Source organism: Mirounga angustirostris, unplaced genomic scaffold, assembly GCF_029215605.1.
Source record: "Mirounga angustirostris isolate CCGP_5_RB_7025 unplaced genomic scaffold, mMirAng1.0.hap1 SCAF_6, whole genome shotgun sequence".
NCBI classification, from domain to species: Eukaryota; Metazoa; Chordata; class Mammalia; order Carnivora; family Phocidae; genus Mirounga; species Mirounga angustirostris.
This window is the reverse complement of record NW_026991714.1, coordinates 23,754,210-23,775,160: the sequence shown is the minus strand read 5'-3', so window position 1 is coordinate 23,775,160 and position 20,951 is coordinate 23,754,210. Positions and strand designations below refer to the sequence as shown.

Below are 20,951 nucleotides of genomic sequence, written 5' to 3'. Positions count from 1 at the left end.
TTTCGTTTATCATATTATTTCAGTAGTACTAACTGAAACAAATGCTGGAGTTACAAATACTAATTACTAGGGAGAGTAAAACCTAATTTGCTTATTTATAGTACTTGGATATTTCAAGTGATATTGATTAAAAGGTGATGGGAAAGCCAATAGATTTATGGAATATTGCATCTGCCTCCCCTGCTTCCCTAAAGAAGTATTTACTCTTGCCACTTATTTATATTAGATTCCACAGTTAGGGCAGCAGTCAGATAAACATTTTGGGTGCTTTTTTTAAATTAATAAATTGTATTTAGTTTATATCTAAATAGGCTAAGCAGCTTGGTGATTTAAATATGGCAATAGAGATCTATGATCATTGTTCTGTGCTTGGCACTATTTTAGGTGCTCAGGCAACATGGTTGAAGAAAGCACGTGACTTTCTGTCCTAATAGACCTCCATTCATATAAAGGGTTATAGACAGTGGACACCAAACCCAACACATGACTAAAACTTTTTTTTTTAATTAAGCAGGATAAGGAAAATTAGAATTATAGATGATGGTCAATATAGGAGTAAAGACTTGGAAGATGTGAGGAGTTAGTGATGACAAAATCTGGGGCAATAGGGTTCTAGCCAGAGAATGTTCCATGACAAGGAACATGGCTCTCATGTTGATCAGAAAGCAAGAATGCCAGTGTAGCTGGGGCAGAGTGAACCACAGAGAAGAGTAGAAAATTAGTGTGAAAGGCATGGTAGGGAAGGGTCAGATTGGGTATATGCTATAGGCAAGTGAAAGAACATTAGCTTTTAGTCAAGTGAAATACAGGGAACCCTCTTAGAGTTTTAAGTAGGGGAATAGCATGACTTGACCTGAGTTTTCATAGGACAACTCTGGCATGATGGCGATAGGCTCCTGGGAGAAGGATGGGAGTGTTTACTGCAGTGCAGGGCAGAGAACATGATGGCAAGGATCATTGCAGTAGCAGTGGTGAGTAGTGATAGTGAATTCTGGTTATGTTTTGAAGCTAGAAACAGTGGAATTTGCTAAGGATTTGGATGTGGGTTGTGAAAGAAAGAGAGAAGTCAAGGATGGCTCTAGGATTGTGACCTGATCAACAAGAAAGCTGTATTTGCCACCATTTGATTTGAAGAATTTGGGAGGAGCAAAATTAGAGAGGAAGTTTAGGATTCTGTTTGGACATTGGAAATATTAGAAATAAAGGGAGAAAGTTGAAAGAAGATTTGGGTGACACGTGGCACATTTCAGGGATAGCAGTGAGGCTGGTGTGGCTGGAGGACAGTGAGTTAGGGGATGGTCTTAGAAGATGAGGTCCAAGAAGAGCCCTTTATTCTGAATACAGTTAAAGGGCATTTAGAGGGAACAAGATTTGATCTATAACTGAAAAGGATTACACTTTTCTTGGGCTAGATATTTATTTTCTTTTTTTTCCTCTTTTTTAAAATTTTGTTATGTTATGTTAATCACCATACATTACATCATTAGTTTTTGATGTAGTGTTCCATGATTCATTGTTTGCATATAACACCCAGTGCTCCATTCAGTACATGCCCTCTTTAATACCCATCACCAGGCTAACCCATCCCCCCACCCCCTCCCCTCTAGAACCCTCAGTTTGTTTCTCAGAGTCCATAGTCTCTCATGGTTCGTCTCCCCCTCTGATTTCCACCCCCTTCATTTCTCCCTTCCTACTATCTTCTTTTTTTTTTTTTTTTTAACATATATTGTATTATTTGTTTCAGAGGTACAGGTCTGTGATTCAACAGTTTTACACAATTCACAGTGTTCACCATAGCACATGCCCTCCCCAATATCTATCACCCAGCCACCGCATCCCTCCAACACCCCAGCACTCCAGCAACCCTCAGTTTGTTTCCTGAGATTAAGAATTCCTCATATCAGTGAGATCATATGATACATGTCTTTCTCTGATTGACTTATTTCGCTCAGCATAATACCCTCCAATTCCATCCACATCATTGCAAATGGCAAGATTTCATTCCTTTTGATGGCTGCATAATATTCAATTGTATATATATACCACATCTTCTTTATCCACTCATCTGTCGATGGACATCTTGGCTCTTTCCATAGTTTGGCTATTGTGGACATTGCTGCTATAAACATTTGGGTGCACATACCCCTTCGGATCCCTACATTTGTATCTTTGGGGTAAATACCCAGTAGTGCAATTTCTGGTTCATAGGGCAGCTCTATTTTCAACTTTTTGAGGAACCTCCATATTGTTTTCCAGAGTGGCTGCACCAGCTTGCATTCCCACCAGCAGTGTAGGAGGGTTCCCCTTTCTCCTCATCTTCTTGGGCTAGATATTAAATATTCTCTGCCCTATTTTCTCTTGGGAAGAAGGAACTAAGTTCATTTATTTATTACAAAAATATTTATGGCCTTAGAAGATATGTAAACATCAGTATTTTTTGAAATGTAATGACATTGTTATCCATAAACAGAAGCAGTGGCCTATTAATTGAGACCTAAATGAAACTGGTTGACAGGCCTATTCAAAATCAGAGAAAAACTGGGGCACCTGGGTGGCTCAGTCGTCAACTGTCTGCCTTTGGCACAGGTCATGATCCCAGGGTCCTGGGATCGAGCCCCGCATTGGGCTCCCTGCTCAGCGGAAGCCTGCTTCTCACTCTCCCTCTCCCCCTGCTTGTGTTCCGTCTCTCTCTGTCAAATAAATAAAATCTTAAAAAAAAAAGTCAGACAAAAACTCTAAAAGTAATTCAGTGTATTTACCTTTATTACTCCTTAAAAATAATGTTAATTTTTGTTTTTGTATAATAATACCAAGTGTGTAACAGCTGATGTGGGTGTCTTCATTTTCATATTGATTTAGTGAGTATTAAGGTATATCAAGTCTTGAATCTTAAGTGTGATATTGATAAATATGTGAAAATTTCACATGATTTTTCTAGGTCAAGTAAAATGGCATTTTACATAGGATTATAAAAAATGATTGAAAGCATGATTTTAACTACAGTTATATCAAAGCAATTAAATATCTTGGACTGTAACATGATTTATTCAATAATATTTATTAAGATTTATATAAGTTATGATAAGTATTCTCACTTATACAGTTTGGTGGATTGAAAAACATGATCACAAAATTTTGTAGCTCTTCTCATCAGGAGATAGAGTCTATTTCCACAGCCATTCCTCCAATCTGGGCTGATCTAGTGACTTGCTTTGGCAAATAGAATGGGGCAGATAAAGCTTGGTCTGAAGAGGACTTTCAGTTGCTATCATTGCCCTGGGACAGTAATGAAGCAGACTGAATCTACTGGAGGATGGGTGGTCACATGGAGAATAACCAAGCAAGGCAAACAGACAACAGTGAACACTGGCCATTTGGCACAGGAGTGAGGCCACCTTGGACCTTTCATTCTAGCCAGACTTCTAGCTCAATGCAGCCACATGGATGAGCCCAAGAAAACCCGAGAAGATTCCCACCTACCACACGGAATCATGTGAAATGATAAATTATTACAGTTTGAGGCCACTGAGTTTTGGGGAGTTGGTTATGCAAGTAATAAAAAGCAGAAACACATGAATGAACTGCTTTCTGGAGTTTGTTTGCATGTATTATTTGAGTATGGTTTAAGCAGGTGTTCTTTTGTTCTTTTAGCAGTTAGTTAATGAGTGACTACTAAGCACTTTGTACTAAGTGCTCTAGGAAATAAAAATATAGGTGTAAATAGTGTCAGTAGGGTAAGTAATAGTTGAGTTGGGGTGATAAATATTAAACTCTAAAAATAGGTATTATTGTAAAAGTTTACCTATGTGAGACATGAACTCCTATGTGCTCTAGGAATTCAGCAGGAACTTCTAGGAATTCCTTGAACTTGAGATTCAATGAAGTCTTTATAAAGGAGGTCATTTTTGAGCTAGGGTTCAAAAAATGGGAATCACAGTAGGTGTTATGGAGAGGGGGCTTCAGTTGTAGGGAATAGATTGGGCAAATTCGATATAGAGGGTAAGGATTATATACTATGATAGGTAAACCATCCAAATAGTAAGTGAAGGGGAGATAAAGTGAGAGAAAAATTTGAGAAAAACCAGATTAGATCCAGATGCTGGAGTCTAATTAATTTTGTATGTACCACATATCTATTGCCAAATAACAAGCCACCTAAAAGGTAGTGGCTTAAAACAGCACAGTTTGTTGTTTCTCACAGTTCTGTGGTTGGAACCAGGATAGTTTTCCTGCTGGTCTCACTTGCAGTTATTCTTGGCTTCAGTCATGTGATGGCCTGACAGGAATTGGAGCATCCAAGATGGCCGACTCTCATGTCTGGCAGTTGGTGCTGGCTGTTAGTTGGGACATTTTTTTTTTTTTCCACAAGCCTCTCATCCTTCAGTAGATTATACCAGGCTGCTGTACAGCATGGTAATCTCAGACTTCTAAGTCAGCAAGAACAAAAACTTCAGGGTGTTTGTAAGATCCCTGCTCTGTGATCCACACACCATCATTTCTACAAAATTTTGTTGGTCAAATAAGTTATTAGGCTGTTCAAATGCAAGGACATGGAGAACTAGATTTCACTTTTTTAAAAAAAGATTTTATTTATTTGAGAGAGAGAGAATGAGAGAGAGAGAGAGAGAGAGCACGAGACGGGGGAGGATCAGAGGGAGAAGCAGAATCCCTGCCAAGCAGGGAGCTGGATGTGGGACTTGATCCTGGGACTCCAGGATCATGACTTGAACCGAAGGCAGCCGCCCAACCATCTGAGCCATGAAGGCACCCTAGATTTCACTTTTGATGGGAAGTACAGCAATATCATGTTGCAAACAGGCATAAGCATAGGAAGGCTTGATTTATTGGCAGCTATTATAATAATCTATCACATCATGAATTACAAAGTGGTCTTAAATTGTAAGAATCCAGTGCCTTTTTTTATTTTTATTTTTTTATTTTTTTTAAAGATTTTATTTATTTATCCATGAGAGACAGAGACAGAGAGAGAGAGAGAGAGAGAAGCAGAGGGAGAAGCAGGCTCCCAAGGAGCAGGGAGCCCGATTCGGGACTCGATCCCAGGACTCCGGGACCATGACCTGAGCCGAAGGCAGACGCTTAACCATCTGAGCCACCCAGGCGCCCCGTCCAGTGCCTTTTTTTAAAGCTGAGATTGACATAGCCAAGCTTTTTAAAATTAATTAATTATTTTATTTTAATTTTTTTTAGCAAGAGAGAGTGCACGCACCCACAGGGAAGGGGACGGGGGAGTGGGGGAGGGAGAGAGAGAATCTTAAGCCCCAAGGCAAGGGCTTGATCTCACAACCCTGAGATCATGACCTGAGCTGAAATCAAGAGTTGGACGCTTAACTAACTGAGCCACCCAGGCGCCCCTCTAAGCTTTGTTTAAGGAATGTGAATGTGGCCATTATGAATAGGTTATACAATCTGGGGGCGCCTGGGTGGCTCAGTTGGTTAAGTGACTGCTTTCGGCTCAGGTCATGATCCTGGAGTCCTGTATCGAGTCCCGCATCGGGCTCCCTGCTCGGCGGGGAGCCTGCTTCTCCCTCCGACCCTCCCCCCTCTCATGTGCTCTCTCTCTCTCATTCTGTCTCAGATGAATAAATAAAATCTTAAAAAAAAAAAAAAAGGAACAATCTGAAGACAAGGAAGCAGAGTAGGAGACTTTTATACTAGTTTAGGTGAAGATAATGTTTATCTGAATTAAAAAATGGACATTTTATCTATGAACAGGGACTGACTTTTAATGTGTAGTTATGCAATATATAGTAAGCCTTTAACATTTGAATCCTTAAACTATGTAATTTATCTTCCTTATTTTATTTTCTACTGAAGTGTAAAAGTTGAGCATAAACTGTTTACATTTTCAAATACATATTTTTGTGATAAAATTAAAAAACCTACCTCGCAGAAATATTTGTTATCAAACAGTTGTTCTCTTTGGTTATAGTAAGGCTCCAATTGAATAGTCTTATAGTTAGTTTGGCTATTATATTGCATAGGGACAGCAGAGCAAATAAACTGATACGAATCAACCCATATGACCTGGCAGCTCACACAAAATTCCTAAGCATAGAACAAGGGCAATTTTGCTGAACCATTCTGGAAACGTGGAGGTAAGAAAGAAAAAGAAAAAGAAAATAAAAAAAGAACAGTCTCTGCCTCAGCAGTAAATGATGAGAAGTACCCTACTATTTCTCTTCTGTCCCTTGGTTTATCTACCTGTGTGCTTACCCACCTATCTACCTATCCACTGGCTTAGACTCTGCCTTAAAAAAACAAAACAATCAAAAAACATTTAATATTTGAGATAATTAAATATTTTTTGATATGTAACCTAGACAAATAGGAAGATTATCTTAAAAGGATAGAAAAGAAAATAGAAAAATTAAACATTGAATATTACCTCTTCATGGTCTTCGTGGTCATCAAAATCAAGCTGTCTTCTTGTTGTGCATAGGGGTTGGAATGAGTATCCAAAAGTAAACACTGATTTTTTTTTGGACAGCTTTGTAGAGGAATAATTTACATGCCATACAGTGCACTCATTTTAAGTGTAAATATCAATCATTTTAAATGCATTTACAGAGTTCTGCAATCATCACCACATTCCGGTTTTAGAACATTTTTCTATCACCCTTCTTCCCACCATCAGCCCCAGGCAGCCACTAGTCTGCTTTCTGTCTCTTTTCTGGACATTTTGTATAAACAGTATCATATAGTCTGTAGTTTTCTACATCCGTCTTCTTTCACTGACCATGTTTTTGTGGTTTATCCATATTATAATATGCATTGATACCTGTTTTTTTTCTTCTTGCTGAATTGTGTGCCATTATACACTGATTTATGTGCAAATCTCCTATCTCCCTCCAAGACTCACCTTTCCTTTTTTTTCTTTTTCTTTTTTATTTGCCAGTAGTAGTGCTATTTTTAGTGCTATTTTAACAATTCTACTTTGGGGACATCTTGTAACAATTTCTATGCTGCTCTCTTACTTTTATACCATTAGTAGCTTTATACAGATGGTTGATCTCTTGAGAATGACTTGGCAATTGTTAACTCCTCAAACCTTTCATATATATATATGAAACACACACACATTATACAATAAGATGGCTTCCTGTAAAAAAAAAAAGACTATCACTCTTTTGACAGGGAATAAATTTAGCAATTTCTGTCTCTATGTTTCCTGGCATGCATTCAAAATGTTTGTGTTAGTCACCCATGAAATTCAGTCTATTCCTTTTACATGCTACTCCAGTATACTCTGTGATATTTTGGCTACAATTTTTGGTTATCAATCAAAATAATACTATATTTGGTTAATATGGGTAAAAAAACTTAAAAATGATATTTTCCTGAGGAAAAAAAGATTGTACAATATAAGATCCAGCTTACCGCATGCCTTTTGAAATGTGCTTTCAAAAGAATAATGAGAAATAATGTGCCCAATTTGAAAGTTTTAATTTTAATGCACATTTGTTTCTTTAGCATTTGTGGAATCCAACATCTGGAACGAATAGGGAAGAAGCTGAATCTCTTTGACTCCCTTTACTTCTGCATTGTGACATTTTCCACTGTGGGCTTTGGGGATGTCACCCCTGAGACATGGTCCTCCAAGCTTTTTGTCGTTGCCATGATCTGTGTTGCTCTTGTGGTTCTACCCATACAGGTAAACAGAGCCAGGGTAAATTTTATAGAAATGTGCAAATCTTATAAAATCAACTCTTTCATGCTTAGTAAGAAATGCAGGGTGGTTTATTAATGTAATATATTGACACATGTTATTATTGTATCTAGTCAATGAATTAAAATGGTCTCAGGAAACGCTTTTCCATATTATATTAGAAACTGACTTTTTTCCCCTCCGTTCACAACTGAAATAACTCACATCTCATTTCAATTCTTAAAGACGTTTCTTTGAAATATAAGGTATTTAATTATATTAATTATAAGATCATAGGACAATATAGTTTTAATTACAGAATGAGAGATCAAAGAAATAAACTTATGAAGGTTTGATTTCTTTTGGTTCTTGAAACAATATAAAAGCTAAATATTGCAATAAATAAAAACTGATCACGTATGTTGGTCAACTAAAACAAAATCTGAAGATGATATGTAACTAATATACAACATTCTAGGAGTGGATAAGGTGGTTGCAAAGGGACAGAGATATAAAAGGAGACTAAAGATAAGCAGATGCAATCTCCAGCTCTTTCCTACAGTGAGCTCTTAGGTGCCCATGGGTGAGCAGGTCAGAAACAGGATATGGCAAATACAAATCAAACTTGTATCTTCCATTACAAACCTCTGGCCACAGTATATCTAAATATCTTTTATGTAGGTATGGAAATGATCTTCCCACTTTTATCCAATCATGCATGTGTTCCTTCCTGACATCCCTCCACTTCCCTTACATACCAACTACAGCTGTACAACTAGAATGTGACCTTGTGTGTTGGGTATCTCTCATTGCATGAGATGGGTGCTGAACTTGGTTGAAGAAGGTAGAAGAAATGCCTTTGATGTTTTTCTCTTTGACGCAGTGCATGACACATCATGGCTGCCTGCTTTACCGGACATAAAGCAGAGGCACAAACCTTTTAGTGCTGTTATGATATAATAGGAAAATCATATTAATATGTTTCTGTAGAGACCTGAGGCCCCTGGGAAGCACTAGCAACTTGTACAGCAATCACATGAAAAGTCTGTTGTTGAAGGGAATACAGATAATTTGAATCTCAGTGAGTTCCATCTAAGAAATTGAGTGTATCTAATAAACGATGGATGTATTGCATTGATTTTTATTTTCATGTCTAAAGTTTTTTATTCATTTGTGGAAAATGCATTGCAGTTTGAACAGCTGGCCTATTTGTGGATGGAGAGACAAAAGTCAGGTGGAAACTATAGTCGACATAGAGCTCAAACTGAGAAGCATGTTGTTCTGTGTGTCAGTTCACTGAAGATTGATTTACTTATGGACTTTTTAAATGAATTCTATGCTCACCCAAGACTTCAGGTACATTAAAATTATGTTATGCCTTTGCTGGATCATAACTAACTAACATATTGTCCAAGTCAATTAACTGATGGTGCAGCCTGCATTCTGGAGGATTTTTATTTATACACTCAAATTTAGAAAGAGTAAATGAAGAACTGCGAATATAACCAGGAACATAGAAAAAAATGCTTAAGGAATACACAGTATTTTAAGTTTCCTTCTGTATCTACACTAAAAGACAGATGGAATTATGTTAATGCTACAAAGAAAGGTTTTCTTTGAATTAAATGGATTTTTTTTTCTCCCTTGGGTAATGCACAAATGACATTTTTATGAAACAGTAGAATTTAACATAAGATATCAAACAATGAAAAAGTCATTTCACAATATCATCTACTCACTTGAAATTATCAAAAGTTTTATCAAGTGTTGCTGATAGAAATGTGAAAGTCTGAAAGTTCCATTTTTCCTTTTGTTTCCCAGAGTGTACCTAGGTCTTATTTATCCTAGCAATGAGTGACCCCAAACTGGACAACAACTAGCTGAATTGAGAACAATAATTCAGAAAAAAAAAATCTTTTCATCTGTCTATGCAGATAAAATCCTCAGATACTTATGCCACTTGCTGTGTGGTACTGGGCCAGTGTATATTTAGATAATCTCCTTTTCCTGCTCAATGCACTTTCAGTCCAAACAGTAAGGAGCTACTTGAATGTCTTGTATTTCCTCAATAAATTTGTGTCAAGAGGTTGGACAGTCCTGAGATCAAAACAGTACTGAGTTATCTAATTAGGTCTCCCTTAAATAGATCTTTTTTTTCATGACTATATTGGAGATCTTTTAAAATACTATTTAAAAAATATTAAAAAAAATATAATTTATAAATGATACTTAAATTACACCATACATTCTTTTGTTTTCATATAAATTAATTTGCATTTTTGAAGAAACATCATATTTATTTGTTGTTTTTATTATTATTCATATTAAGTAATTGTGGTTTTGCTCATTATCATCCATAAAGAAAACCTATTTTTGGGAAAATTTGATGCCCCAGGTTTTGATACCTAGTAATTTATTTTGTCTGATATCAATGTGGCAAATTCTCAAAACTCCCCAAATTTCCACTAGATACATTTTAGATGATAAAATAGTGAATGTTGCCCAAAGAATTGTAATTCCTATAATCAGTGTATTAAACTATCTTATCACTCAGAGTACTTTTGTATTTTTTCAAAAGGGTCATAATTTTGAAATATGTGATCTCAAAGTTTTAAATTTACTTTGTATTATCAATATTTTTATGAATCCTTATCCTTTCAGATATTCATCAGAGATTTTTCAGTATTATCAGTTCATAATATTTCCAAATGATATAAATCACCATCAGAAATCAAGTAAAAACTTGAAGTATGAATTGATTTTTAAGCACTTCTGTCCTGTATGTATTACATATTTTAGAATCAGCCTGAAGTTATAACTGAAAACTTCATAGGTTGGAAATGTCTACTGAGTATACACTGATTACCTTCTCTTCATGGTACTAATAAGATTGAAAAAGGTCAGGATGACCTTATGTTGCTTTATGAGATTTTTATATGTCTCAGTTATGTTTATTATAGTATCATGTTAATGTATGTCCAGGTTTTAAACACAAATTTTTACTTACTAGCAGGAGTTTATTTCTATATCATCATATTTCTAAATGTTCTTAGACATTCTGTTTACTTATGTAACATAAAACACAGCATTATTGATTTTGCCCCATTGCTCACCTTGTTTTGAATAGGATTATTATGTGGTGATTTTGTGTCCTACTGAAATGGATGTGCAAGTTCGAAGGGTACTGCAGATTCCAATGTGGTCACAAAGAGTAATCTACCTTCAAGGCTCAGCCCTTAAAGATCAGGATCTGTTGAGAGCAAAGTAGGTATCCCTATCTATTTTCCATCTTGCAATACTTTAATATCTCTTCTCTCCTCCAAATTTTAGCAATTTTCAGTCTTGCAAGATGTGTTTAAATATTTTTGAATACAGAATCTTGCCATAGTCCCTCTGCTGGTCAAATTGAAAGGTTAAAAATATAAAATCAGTGTATTTGCTCCCTTCTTCAGTGCAAGGATGTTCAGCAGACCGTGTCCACACAACACAATGAGGAGTGTGGCATGGTGTGATTATCTCAAGCTGTCAGGCAAGAGCTGAGTTATCCAGACTCACTGTTAGAGTAGTCTCCAAATCCCTGAATACTGTTTTTATTCCACAAATAAAAATTTGGGGCTAACCATTCTATGAAATGCCAAAGCAGTTTGAGTCAGGGTTTAAATTCTAGAGTTTGTTTTATGTACCGGGCAGATGACACTTGTGATGTCCCTGGGGCTGGAGGAAGGTAACTGGGTCTTAGTTGCTCTTTTCCTGTAGCACATGTGCTAGTCAACCTGGCTTAAAGGTGACATAGGCACACACCTTTGTCACAGGTCATGGGATCGTTCCATATGAACAGACTGAAAACATGGTTGGGCCGACCACGGACACCAGGGAGTCAGGGCCTCTGCAAACAACACCCGTCGTTTCAGAAGCCAGAAGAAACCTTCAGCAGGGGTGGTTTTGCTCCATGTTTTCTGTTGCTTTTAAAGTTTTAAACATGTCTTTGTTGGGGAGGAAGAATATCCTATCCCCTTCTAGATCCTTCTAGCTGGACTAAGAATCAAATTGACATGAGACAGATTAACAGGAGAAAATCAAATTTAATAGTGTACGTACAGGGAATCCATACAGACATGGAACTTCCAAAGACAGGAAAATATGTCACTCTGAGCTAAGGAGAAGGGGTAGAGGTCTGGGACTACCAGGGGAAGGAAAGCAAGTTACAGGGAGATGAACAAGAGTGCTGTGTATTGTGTAAGACTGATGAATCACAGACCAGTGCCCCTGAAACAAATGATACATTATATATTAATAATAAAGAAAAAAAAAAGAGTAAATGTTTGGTAAACAAATGTTTGCTGGGCCACTCAGAAACAATGGGACATGGAGGACTTGAATCAAACAGGCTTTGCTAGGTTCTTCCTTGCCTGCCCTCCCTAGTTTGTATCATAATGTAGTTATCTATGGTGATACCTCCCTTCCTGGAGCAGATTTTCTGTCTAAATTCTTTTCAGGCAGTTGAAGAGGGAGATAAAGAGCTTTCCTGAATCTGCTGGGTTTTGATTGCTTTTTAGCTGAAAGTAATCTTCATGAAAACGTGGCCCATCTTGGAGTGGCCTTGGATCCTACCTCTCCATATTTGTCCCTGAGTTGTCTTATGTGCTCTTAAATTTAAGTCTCCTCACTGAATTTGAGAGCATAAGTGTTTTTTTATTTTGTTGCTTTATTTTTTCTGGATGGCTTGAGTATGTGTGTTAGTGGAGATGGGTGTGTTTATGCATGTTGTGTGTGTGTGTGTGTGTGTGTATGTGGATAGTGGAAAAGAACAGAAGAAAACTCCCAAAATCCTTTTTGCTGCTTAATTCTGCAAAGTGATGACTAGATATTTTGTAACTGGAACTTTGACATTACCTTTGATTTATATACAGTAGGGCAATTTAAGTGAGATTTTTCAATGATTTAATAACTTCTGAAACAAAAAAGTTAGTAGAAACCATCAGGATATTATGAATGGTACCTAATTAGGAAATTTAGCTTCTTTGAGAACATATTAGTATTTCCGGTGGATTAAATACTTCATAGATATTGTCAATGTACACACAAGAGTCAAGTCAGATTCTCCTAGTACCTCAAGCAATAGATGGCTTTAGGTGTTTGCTATTTGCTATCTATATACATTTTTTGGGAGCTCTAAAGAAATAGTTGCTTAGACACTAACATAATTTGGATCTTTATATTCATCTGTATAGATAATCAATATGCTTAATTACTGTATGCATTAAGTTATTCACATAAGAATAATTCCCATATTATGTTCACTATGAATTTATGCGATAATTGAAGGCTTTTTAATTACCTAATAAATTAATCTAAGCTATTAGTATTAGCTGTTAGTATTTTAGCTTGATACTATAGAAGGGAGCCGAATTTGCTACCCCAAAATATGCCTCAGTGGTGTAAGGATTATTGTGAGCTGGTTATTTTTAAGAAACAGCAGACACAGGAAAAACTGAAAACCTAGTAGAAGTTAATCCTTTTGTAAGGGACATTTCCATTTATAAGGGAAATCTCCATCCATAAGGGTGTCTCTCTCTCTCTCTGTACTTGGAAGAGGATGACTCAATCTCTGCAAACTCTTGTGAATGGAGAAAGCAAGGACCTAAATCTGTATGACAACCTACGCTGGTTTACTGTGCTTTTCTTGATAGGTTCCCATAACTGGCTCACCGTAAGCCAAACATCTTGGTCTTTAGCTGAAAATGGTGTTTAAGGTGGTGGCTTCATGGGAGAGGAGTTAATCAGTTTTCCAGGGTGTCTCCCACGTATACAGGAGGTATACGTGTTATTAAACTTCTGTTTGCTTTTCTTCTGTTAATCTGTCTTTTTATTACAGAGGAGTCTCAGCCAAGGACCTAGATGGGTAGAGGGAAAATGATTTATCTTTTTATTCATGATTTATTTAGGATTAACAATTCATTTATTATTAATATTATTAAAATGATTTCTCAGCAAAGTCAATCACATTTACAAGAAGCATTCATTCATTGGAATATACCAAGGATAAGAATGAGGATGAGAGAGAGGTAGCAGGCTGGTAATACTAAAAAATCTGGGTTAAGAAAGAAGTATTCATTTTATGTTCATTTCTTATCCTAATGTCATATAAAGATTTGGGATTTAATGTTAACTAATACATTCTTCAACACAATTTCCCATGCAAGAAACAAGGAGTAGGATTCTCCAAACCAGTTCCAAAGGTCAGTTGCATGAATTTTGAATTGCTTTGTTGAAGATGATGTTTAGAAAATGTTATGCAATACTAATTATCTTATAACCATGACTCAATATTTTTCCAAAACTGTTTGGTTTGATCTAATTTCCTGGACTTTTATCTTTCCTCTGCATAGAAAAAAAATTTGGGGGGGGTGGAGGTTTATTTTATCATAATGAATCAGAAAGATAAAACATTCCTTATTTTGAAATTAACATTTTTATGTTTTTATTTTTTTTAAAGATTTTTTATTTTTAAGTAATCTCTACACCCAATGGGGAGGTTGAATTTACAATCCGAGATCAATAGTCGCATGTTCTACCAACTGAGCCAACCAGGCACCCCAACATATTTATGTTTTTAGAACATTATTTATCAAGCACTGAAACCTACTGTTTATCACCAAATTTAAGAAATGTAGAACTTTAGTATAAAGGACAAGGGTTGGGAACAAGATGATGAATTATCTCCAAGAAATGTAAATGTACAGTAGAGTTTGATATAAGAATACTAAGTAGCTCTTCCTTCTCTCTTAGTTGAGTAACTTTGCAGTTAAAATGTAACTAATCATAAAGTAAAGGCCAATACAACTCCCTTAGTTTATACATGAAAAAATATATAATCATAAAAGAGAATAAAATTTGAGTGTTTTTTTAATTTTTGTTATTATGAACTGTTGAGTTATATAGTCAATTCAACAACCATTGCTTTGTTTATAATCAAGTACAGTCATGATCTGCTAGAAATCTAACTATCGTTTAAGCCTAAGGATACTCATAGTTTATTTGCACTTTGTGTACATTGGACTAAGCATTGGAATTCTATTTTTCAGACACTACAAAGATATTTCAGTGTATGATTATTATTATTATTTTTTTGTCTGTATTTAGGATGGATGATGCTGAGGCCTGTTTTATTCTGAGCAGCCGTTGTGAAGTGGATAGGACATCATCTGTAAGTTTCTAAAAGTCTCTTTCATAATTGTTCTTATTCCCTTAGAAGATTTTTAAAAAATTTTTTTAAAAATCTGCCTATGTTAAATATAGGTAACTTTAAAATATTGCTAAAGGGAAGCAAATATCTCTCAACTGTCTTTGCCGTAATATAAGAAGAGCAGCATTATGGACTGTGTCAACAAAACTGTTTTTTGAAGTAGTTTCTACTAGTCCTTGGGTTTTCTGTTGATCAAAATGAAATAGGTCATATATTTTTATTAAATATGTCCTTTCCTATGTAATTTCATTAAAATGGTCTCCATTTCCTCAGCTCAAAACAAAGCAGATGGATCAGGCAGTCTGCATTAGAATCAGTTGGAGAGCTTCTAAAAAAGTATGCATTCATGAAAATTTTATTCAGTGTATATGAAGTGGGGATCAAGAATCTGTGTATTTTTAAAAGATCCCCACGTGATTGGGAAGCACACCTCAACTTGACACCTTTGGCTTATATGATCTCTGTGATTTTTTTTGGCAAAAAGTTGTATAAACTCATAATTAAATTAAATTAAATTAAATATAATTTACCAAATTATAACTTGTGTTTTTAAACATGCATTCTAATTTTATTGTTTTTAAAAAGTACTTTATTATTTTATATTGAGCAGGTACTATTAACTCCTGTGTTTCTAAGCCAATGAGTTTATCTTTAGTCATATCTGTGGTACAGAGACAAAGCCTTGGTGGCTTCTGTAGTGACTGAGGAAAGGCAATCTATGCATGGGTCTTTCAGGGACATCATTTGGTTTTTTTCTGGAGCATTTAATAGGACACTCTGTTATATTAAATTAGACTGTGAGTCCTGAATGTGGCAGGCTCTATGTTCTCCTGTTGACCTCACTCTAATTTACCTAAGTTCTTATTCAGTTCTAAACTAATTTTCTCATCCTTTATTTGAAGAGGGTTGTTAGGGCTTGTATTGTATTCCCTAAAACTCATATATTGAAGCCCAATCCCCCCAGTACCTCATAATGTGAACTTATTTGGAGATAAAGTCTTAATAAAGACAATCAAGTTATAATGTGCTCATTAGGGTGGACCTTCATCCAATATGATTGGTGTCCTTGTAAAAAGAGGAAATTTGGAGACTGTCAGTTATCAGGGAGAATGCCATATGAACATGAAGACAGCCATCAATAAGCCAAGGGGAGTGGCCTGAAACAGATCCTTCCCTCCTTGCCCTCAGAAGGAATCAACCCTGCCAGTACTTTGATTTTGGATTTCCGGTCTCCAGGACTGGGAAATAATAAATTTCAGTTATTTAAGCCACCAGTTTGTTCCACTTTGTTACTGTAGCCTACCAAACTAATATAAGAGCATAGAGCAAATATAATTTGGAAAAATTTGTGAAATATCTCTCTTTATATATTTCTAAAAATTCATCTGTTCCCCTTCTTCTCCATGGTTGCTATCTTAATTCAGACCACACCCTCCTCAGTTCACTTAAGTACTATTTCAGGAGTTTCTTAATTGGTTTGACACATTAGGTGGTCCAAAGGTATTTATGGAATAAATGAATTTGAACTGATCATAATCTACTGTCTGTTTCCATAATTATTTAACTTATGTAATTGTGAATCTTGTGCCCCTTAAGCAGTAACTTGGTTTTAAAGTACTTGCAGTCCTCCAGTATCAATAATGTTTTGAGTAACAAGGAGAAGCATAAACATTAATAAATAAATATATAATATCTTTTAGAGTACCCTTTAAACTGTGAATTTGAGATCACTCAGTTAAACAAATGTGTTCCATTTCTTTCTGACACTCTGCTAAATTGACAGGAAATGAATAAAAAATTTCACTCATTAGGACAAAGGAGATGGTAGATGAGACAGCACTAACACAAGTTTGGAAGCTAGAAAGCAGATGGATGAGTGGTAACCGACTTAGACAGAAGGAAGTTAAAATTTAAGTTGAGAGAGGAAACAAGTCAGGCTGCTTTTTACAATGTACCCTCAAAAGTCTCAAGAAATAGAGGCACCAGATGCTTCTGTAAGTAGGGTTATATGTGGGACTAAACATATGAATAGTGATTAAAAGTTTGTAAAAGAAGCAATTAGATTCCCTGAATCTCTCCAGAAATCCATTGCTGATCCCTTTCCCCACCCTGGGAACAGGTTTACTGTTGGCATAATTTGATCCAGGGATATCCTTCACTCAGAACCAGTAGGTGCAGCAGAGAGTTGGGGTAAAGTCAAAGATATTAAAGAGTAAGTTGCTCCACTGAATGTGACGTGCTTCTCCCAAATGACTCAGAAACTTAATAGTTAGGTCCACATCTCCACTGGCACAATATTAGAGGAATTTTCTCTGGGGAAATGGTACATCACAAGAGAGAATGTGTGTAAATATATAAAGTCTGAAGTTCCCTAGTGCAGTATCACAGATTAATCACCCTACAGTAAGGTCTGTGTGAAAATAAGATTCCCACATTCAGTGAAGTCCCAAATAGCTTTTGAGTGTTTAATTTCTACATATGTTCAGATAACAGACATCACTAAACATTTAAGTAAATTCCTGACGAGGAAAAGAAAGAATGGATGAACAAACATAAAAAGTGTATAGAAAAGAGGAACTCAGAGGAAACAAACAAAACTACACAATTCTGGGAGAAGAAATAGATTTTAAATTATATAACAAATATCCTCAGAATAATATGAGAAGTTGAGGAGAGTGTACATATATATAAAACAAGAATAGTAGGCTGTAGAACAAAAAAAAATTGAAGTCAAAACAAGAAACACTTAATGAACCAAAAATAGTTCCTGGAAATTAAAAATAGGGTAACACATGAAAAATTGTATAAAAGATTTAGGAGGAAAGCAAGAGAGGTGAGGAAACAGGGCAAAGTATTATGCCCAAGATTGGAGAGACTGACACACAAATATGGAGAATAGTATTTACCCCAGCAAAGACTCATGAGTGGAAATCAACCTGGGAATCAGTGTGGGGGCAGGAAAACCTGAACTGTAATTGATGAATTGCTGGAGGTTCAGTGCAGACAACTTTGAGAGTTAAAAAACCCCTGGGCAATGTAGTCCTGGGGAAAGGATACCATAATTTTGTGAGATTTACTTCCAGGAGTTTGACCAGGTTCTCACAATAAATATGAGAGAAAAATCCGTTTGGGATTTCAGCAGGGGTCAGGAAAAAGGAACCATTTTGAATTACACCAGAGAATTCTCTTCTCTTAACAGGTCTTTCCCTCAGGGAAACTAGTTAACCAGAGCTTAACCTGCTGGAAACCTAGTTATCAGAGCCTAACTGATCTGGGACAAGGGTAATACCCAATTCAGACCACTCTAGCCATCCTTTCTCAATTAAGGGGGCAGGACACTGAAAAAACATTTGTGAAGGTCACAGTCCAGAGGTGTTGGCTCACTAAAAGACTGACACCAAATCATGGGACTATAAAACGCTTCCCCAAACCCCCAGCTTACTTGCACGTGTCTAAAGATCTATTTATAGCAGTTCCTTTAACTTTGTATATTATGACTGGCTATCAAGAAAAAATTACAAAGCATACCGAAAGTCAAAAAAATGCAATTTGTAGAGACAGAACAAGTATCAGAACAGACATGGCAGGGATGTTGAACTTACCAGACCAATCATTTAAAATAGCTGATTAATATGCTAAGGGCTCTCATGGATAAAATAGACAGCATGCAAGAACAGATGGGTAGTGTAAACAGAGAGAAACCTTAAGAAAGAACCAAAAGGTAATATTAGAGATAAAAAAAAAATTATAACAGAAATGAAGAATGTCTCTGATGGGCTTATTAGTAGACTGGACATGGCTAAGGAAATAAGCTTTGAACTTGAGGATAAATCAACAGAAATCTCCAAAACTAAAAAGCGAAGAGAACAAAGACTGAAAAACAACAACCACAACAAAAACCCAAACTCAGACGGAATATCCAAGGACTCTGGGACAACTGCAAAAGGTGTAACATACGTGTAATGGAAATATCTGAAGGAGAAGAAAGAAAGGAATAGAAGAAATACTGGAAAGCATAATAACTGAGGATTTCCCCAAATTGATACCAGACACCAAGCCACAGATCCAGGAAGCTCAGAGAACACCCAGCAGAAGAGATGTCAAAAAAAAAAAAAAAAATACACCTAGATGTATCATTTTCAAATTACAGAAAATCAAAGATGAACTCCTGAAAGAAGCCAAGGAGGGGGGGAACACCCTAACTACAATGGAGCAAAGATAAGAATTTCATCTGACTTATCTTCAGAAACAATGCAAGGAAGAAGAGAATGTAGTAAAACATTTAAAGTGTTGGGAAATAATACAGAAGAGAAGTCAGTGTCAGAGTTTAGGGTACCTTGAACAGAGGGACAAGCAGAAGGGCCTGGGTCCTAGTAACTGAGTGTAGTTTTAGGTCTTGACAGATGGCAAGAAGAAAAACCAATATCCATGAGTGGCACTAAGTATATGTTATTTCTGCTCCTTTGGCAAAGCCTGGAGAGTCTCTCAACTGTTTTGTGTATGTGTGTACAGGGTCTTACAGAAGTGTTCATAGTCCTTAGAGAAACAGACTTTCAGGACTTGATTACAAAAATGGATGGCAGACTATTCCTAGTGTGCTCAAATCTGGACACACCAGCAGGCTACCATTCATCTCTTTTTTAAATGATTTTTACATATGTGGGCATGATGATCCAATTAAAGATTTATCAGAAAAAAATATAGGAACCCAGAAAAATGTTGCACTATGCTAAATAGCTATGTGTTAGTATTGAAGACACCATATTGCTTGATAATGAACATACTCCCATATTAGCTATTGTCTTAGGACAGGCCTGGCATAGTCGCTGCTGCAAACAATTCTACATTGTTTCCTACAGAGAAGTTGGTTCACAACTTCTACTCCACCTATGTTTGGTTTAAATCCTATCAGGAGAGGCTCCGTAGCTCAGGGGTTAGAGCACTGGTCTCGTAAATCCTATCAGGAGAGTTGAAACTCTGCTCTTTGATTCCCCAAAGGTTAATAAATACCTCATTTTTGGCAAAAACTCTAGGTCGTCTTGTTTTGATTATAACTTTTTATACATATGAGGGGTTGGCCCAGACAAACTATTTTAGTTGCCTCTCCCCAAGTAGGTCATTCCTTTTGGGAGGTGGGTAGAAGAAGAGAATAAGTAAGTCGTTCTTTATGATTATCCAGTCCTGCTACAGTTGAATCATTTCACATTCATTAAACCTTTCTTGTATCTTCATTTAGAGGAAAATGAGCTCTAGAATTTTACACTTAATACAGTCAGGTCAGTATCACTGTCACTTGTACTTGCTTTGGGGAGTGAAAGTAAGTGAGTGTCTTGGGAGGGCCAGAAGGCCTGGAATCATGATATGTTCCTACATGATGAAATTATGCTTCACTTGACTAGGAACTATCTGGTCTCTCTAATTTTAATCAAGCTCACTCACGTTAGACAAATGAATCACGTGGGAAAATTTTAGGAGATTTTCAGGAAACTCTTTTCTATCCTGCAAGAGATAGCAAGAGATAGCAATCAGTCACTCCTACTTTGCATACTCTGCAGCAGGGGTTGAGAAATAGTGTTGAAACTATTGGATAGTGAGCAGAAACATGTAGATTTATATTTTACCGATACAGTTACAGAACAAAGTAAAAAGTTTTACTTTGGTAAAGGTCAACTACATTGAACCTTCCTTGGAGAAATATTTGTTAAATAAATAAGATTAGGCAATTTTTTTTCTTTCCTTAATTTTAATTCCAAAGATATGTATGTAAAATTAATTAGTGAAATGTTTATGATTTCTTAAGAAGTAATTTAGACTAATTTTTTTTTAAAGATTTTATTTGTTTATTTGAGAGAGAGAGTTAGTGAAAGAGGGCATGAGCAGGGAGGAGAGGGAGAAGCAAGGTCCTTGAAAGCAGGAACCCCGACGTGGGGCTCAACCCCAGGATCCCAAGATCATGACCTGATCAGAAGGCAGACACTCTACCGACTGAGCTACCCAGATGCCCCTAGACTAATTTTTTTTACATATTTTTTCCTAAAA

At 36.3% G+C, this 20,951-nt stretch overlaps 1 protein-coding gene across 1 annotated transcript in view; it reads left to right on the top strand.

The window, feature by feature from the left end:
- KCNT2 (potassium sodium-activated channel subfamily T member 2) overlaps window positions 1–20,951 on the top strand; it is a 224,905-nt gene that overhangs the window by 47,323 nt on the left and 156,631 nt on the right. Inside the window, exons 6-9 of the mRNA XM_045876372.3 lie at window positions 7,492–7,672; window positions 8,858–9,022; window positions 10,794–10,930; window positions 14,810–14,873. Coding sequence (XP_045732328.3) covers window positions 7,492–7,672; window positions 8,858–9,022; window positions 10,794–10,930; window positions 14,810–14,873 — 547 coding nt within the window. The remainder of the gene's footprint in view (window positions 1–7,491; window positions 7,673–8,857; window positions 9,023–10,793; window positions 10,931–14,809; window positions 14,874–20,951) is intronic.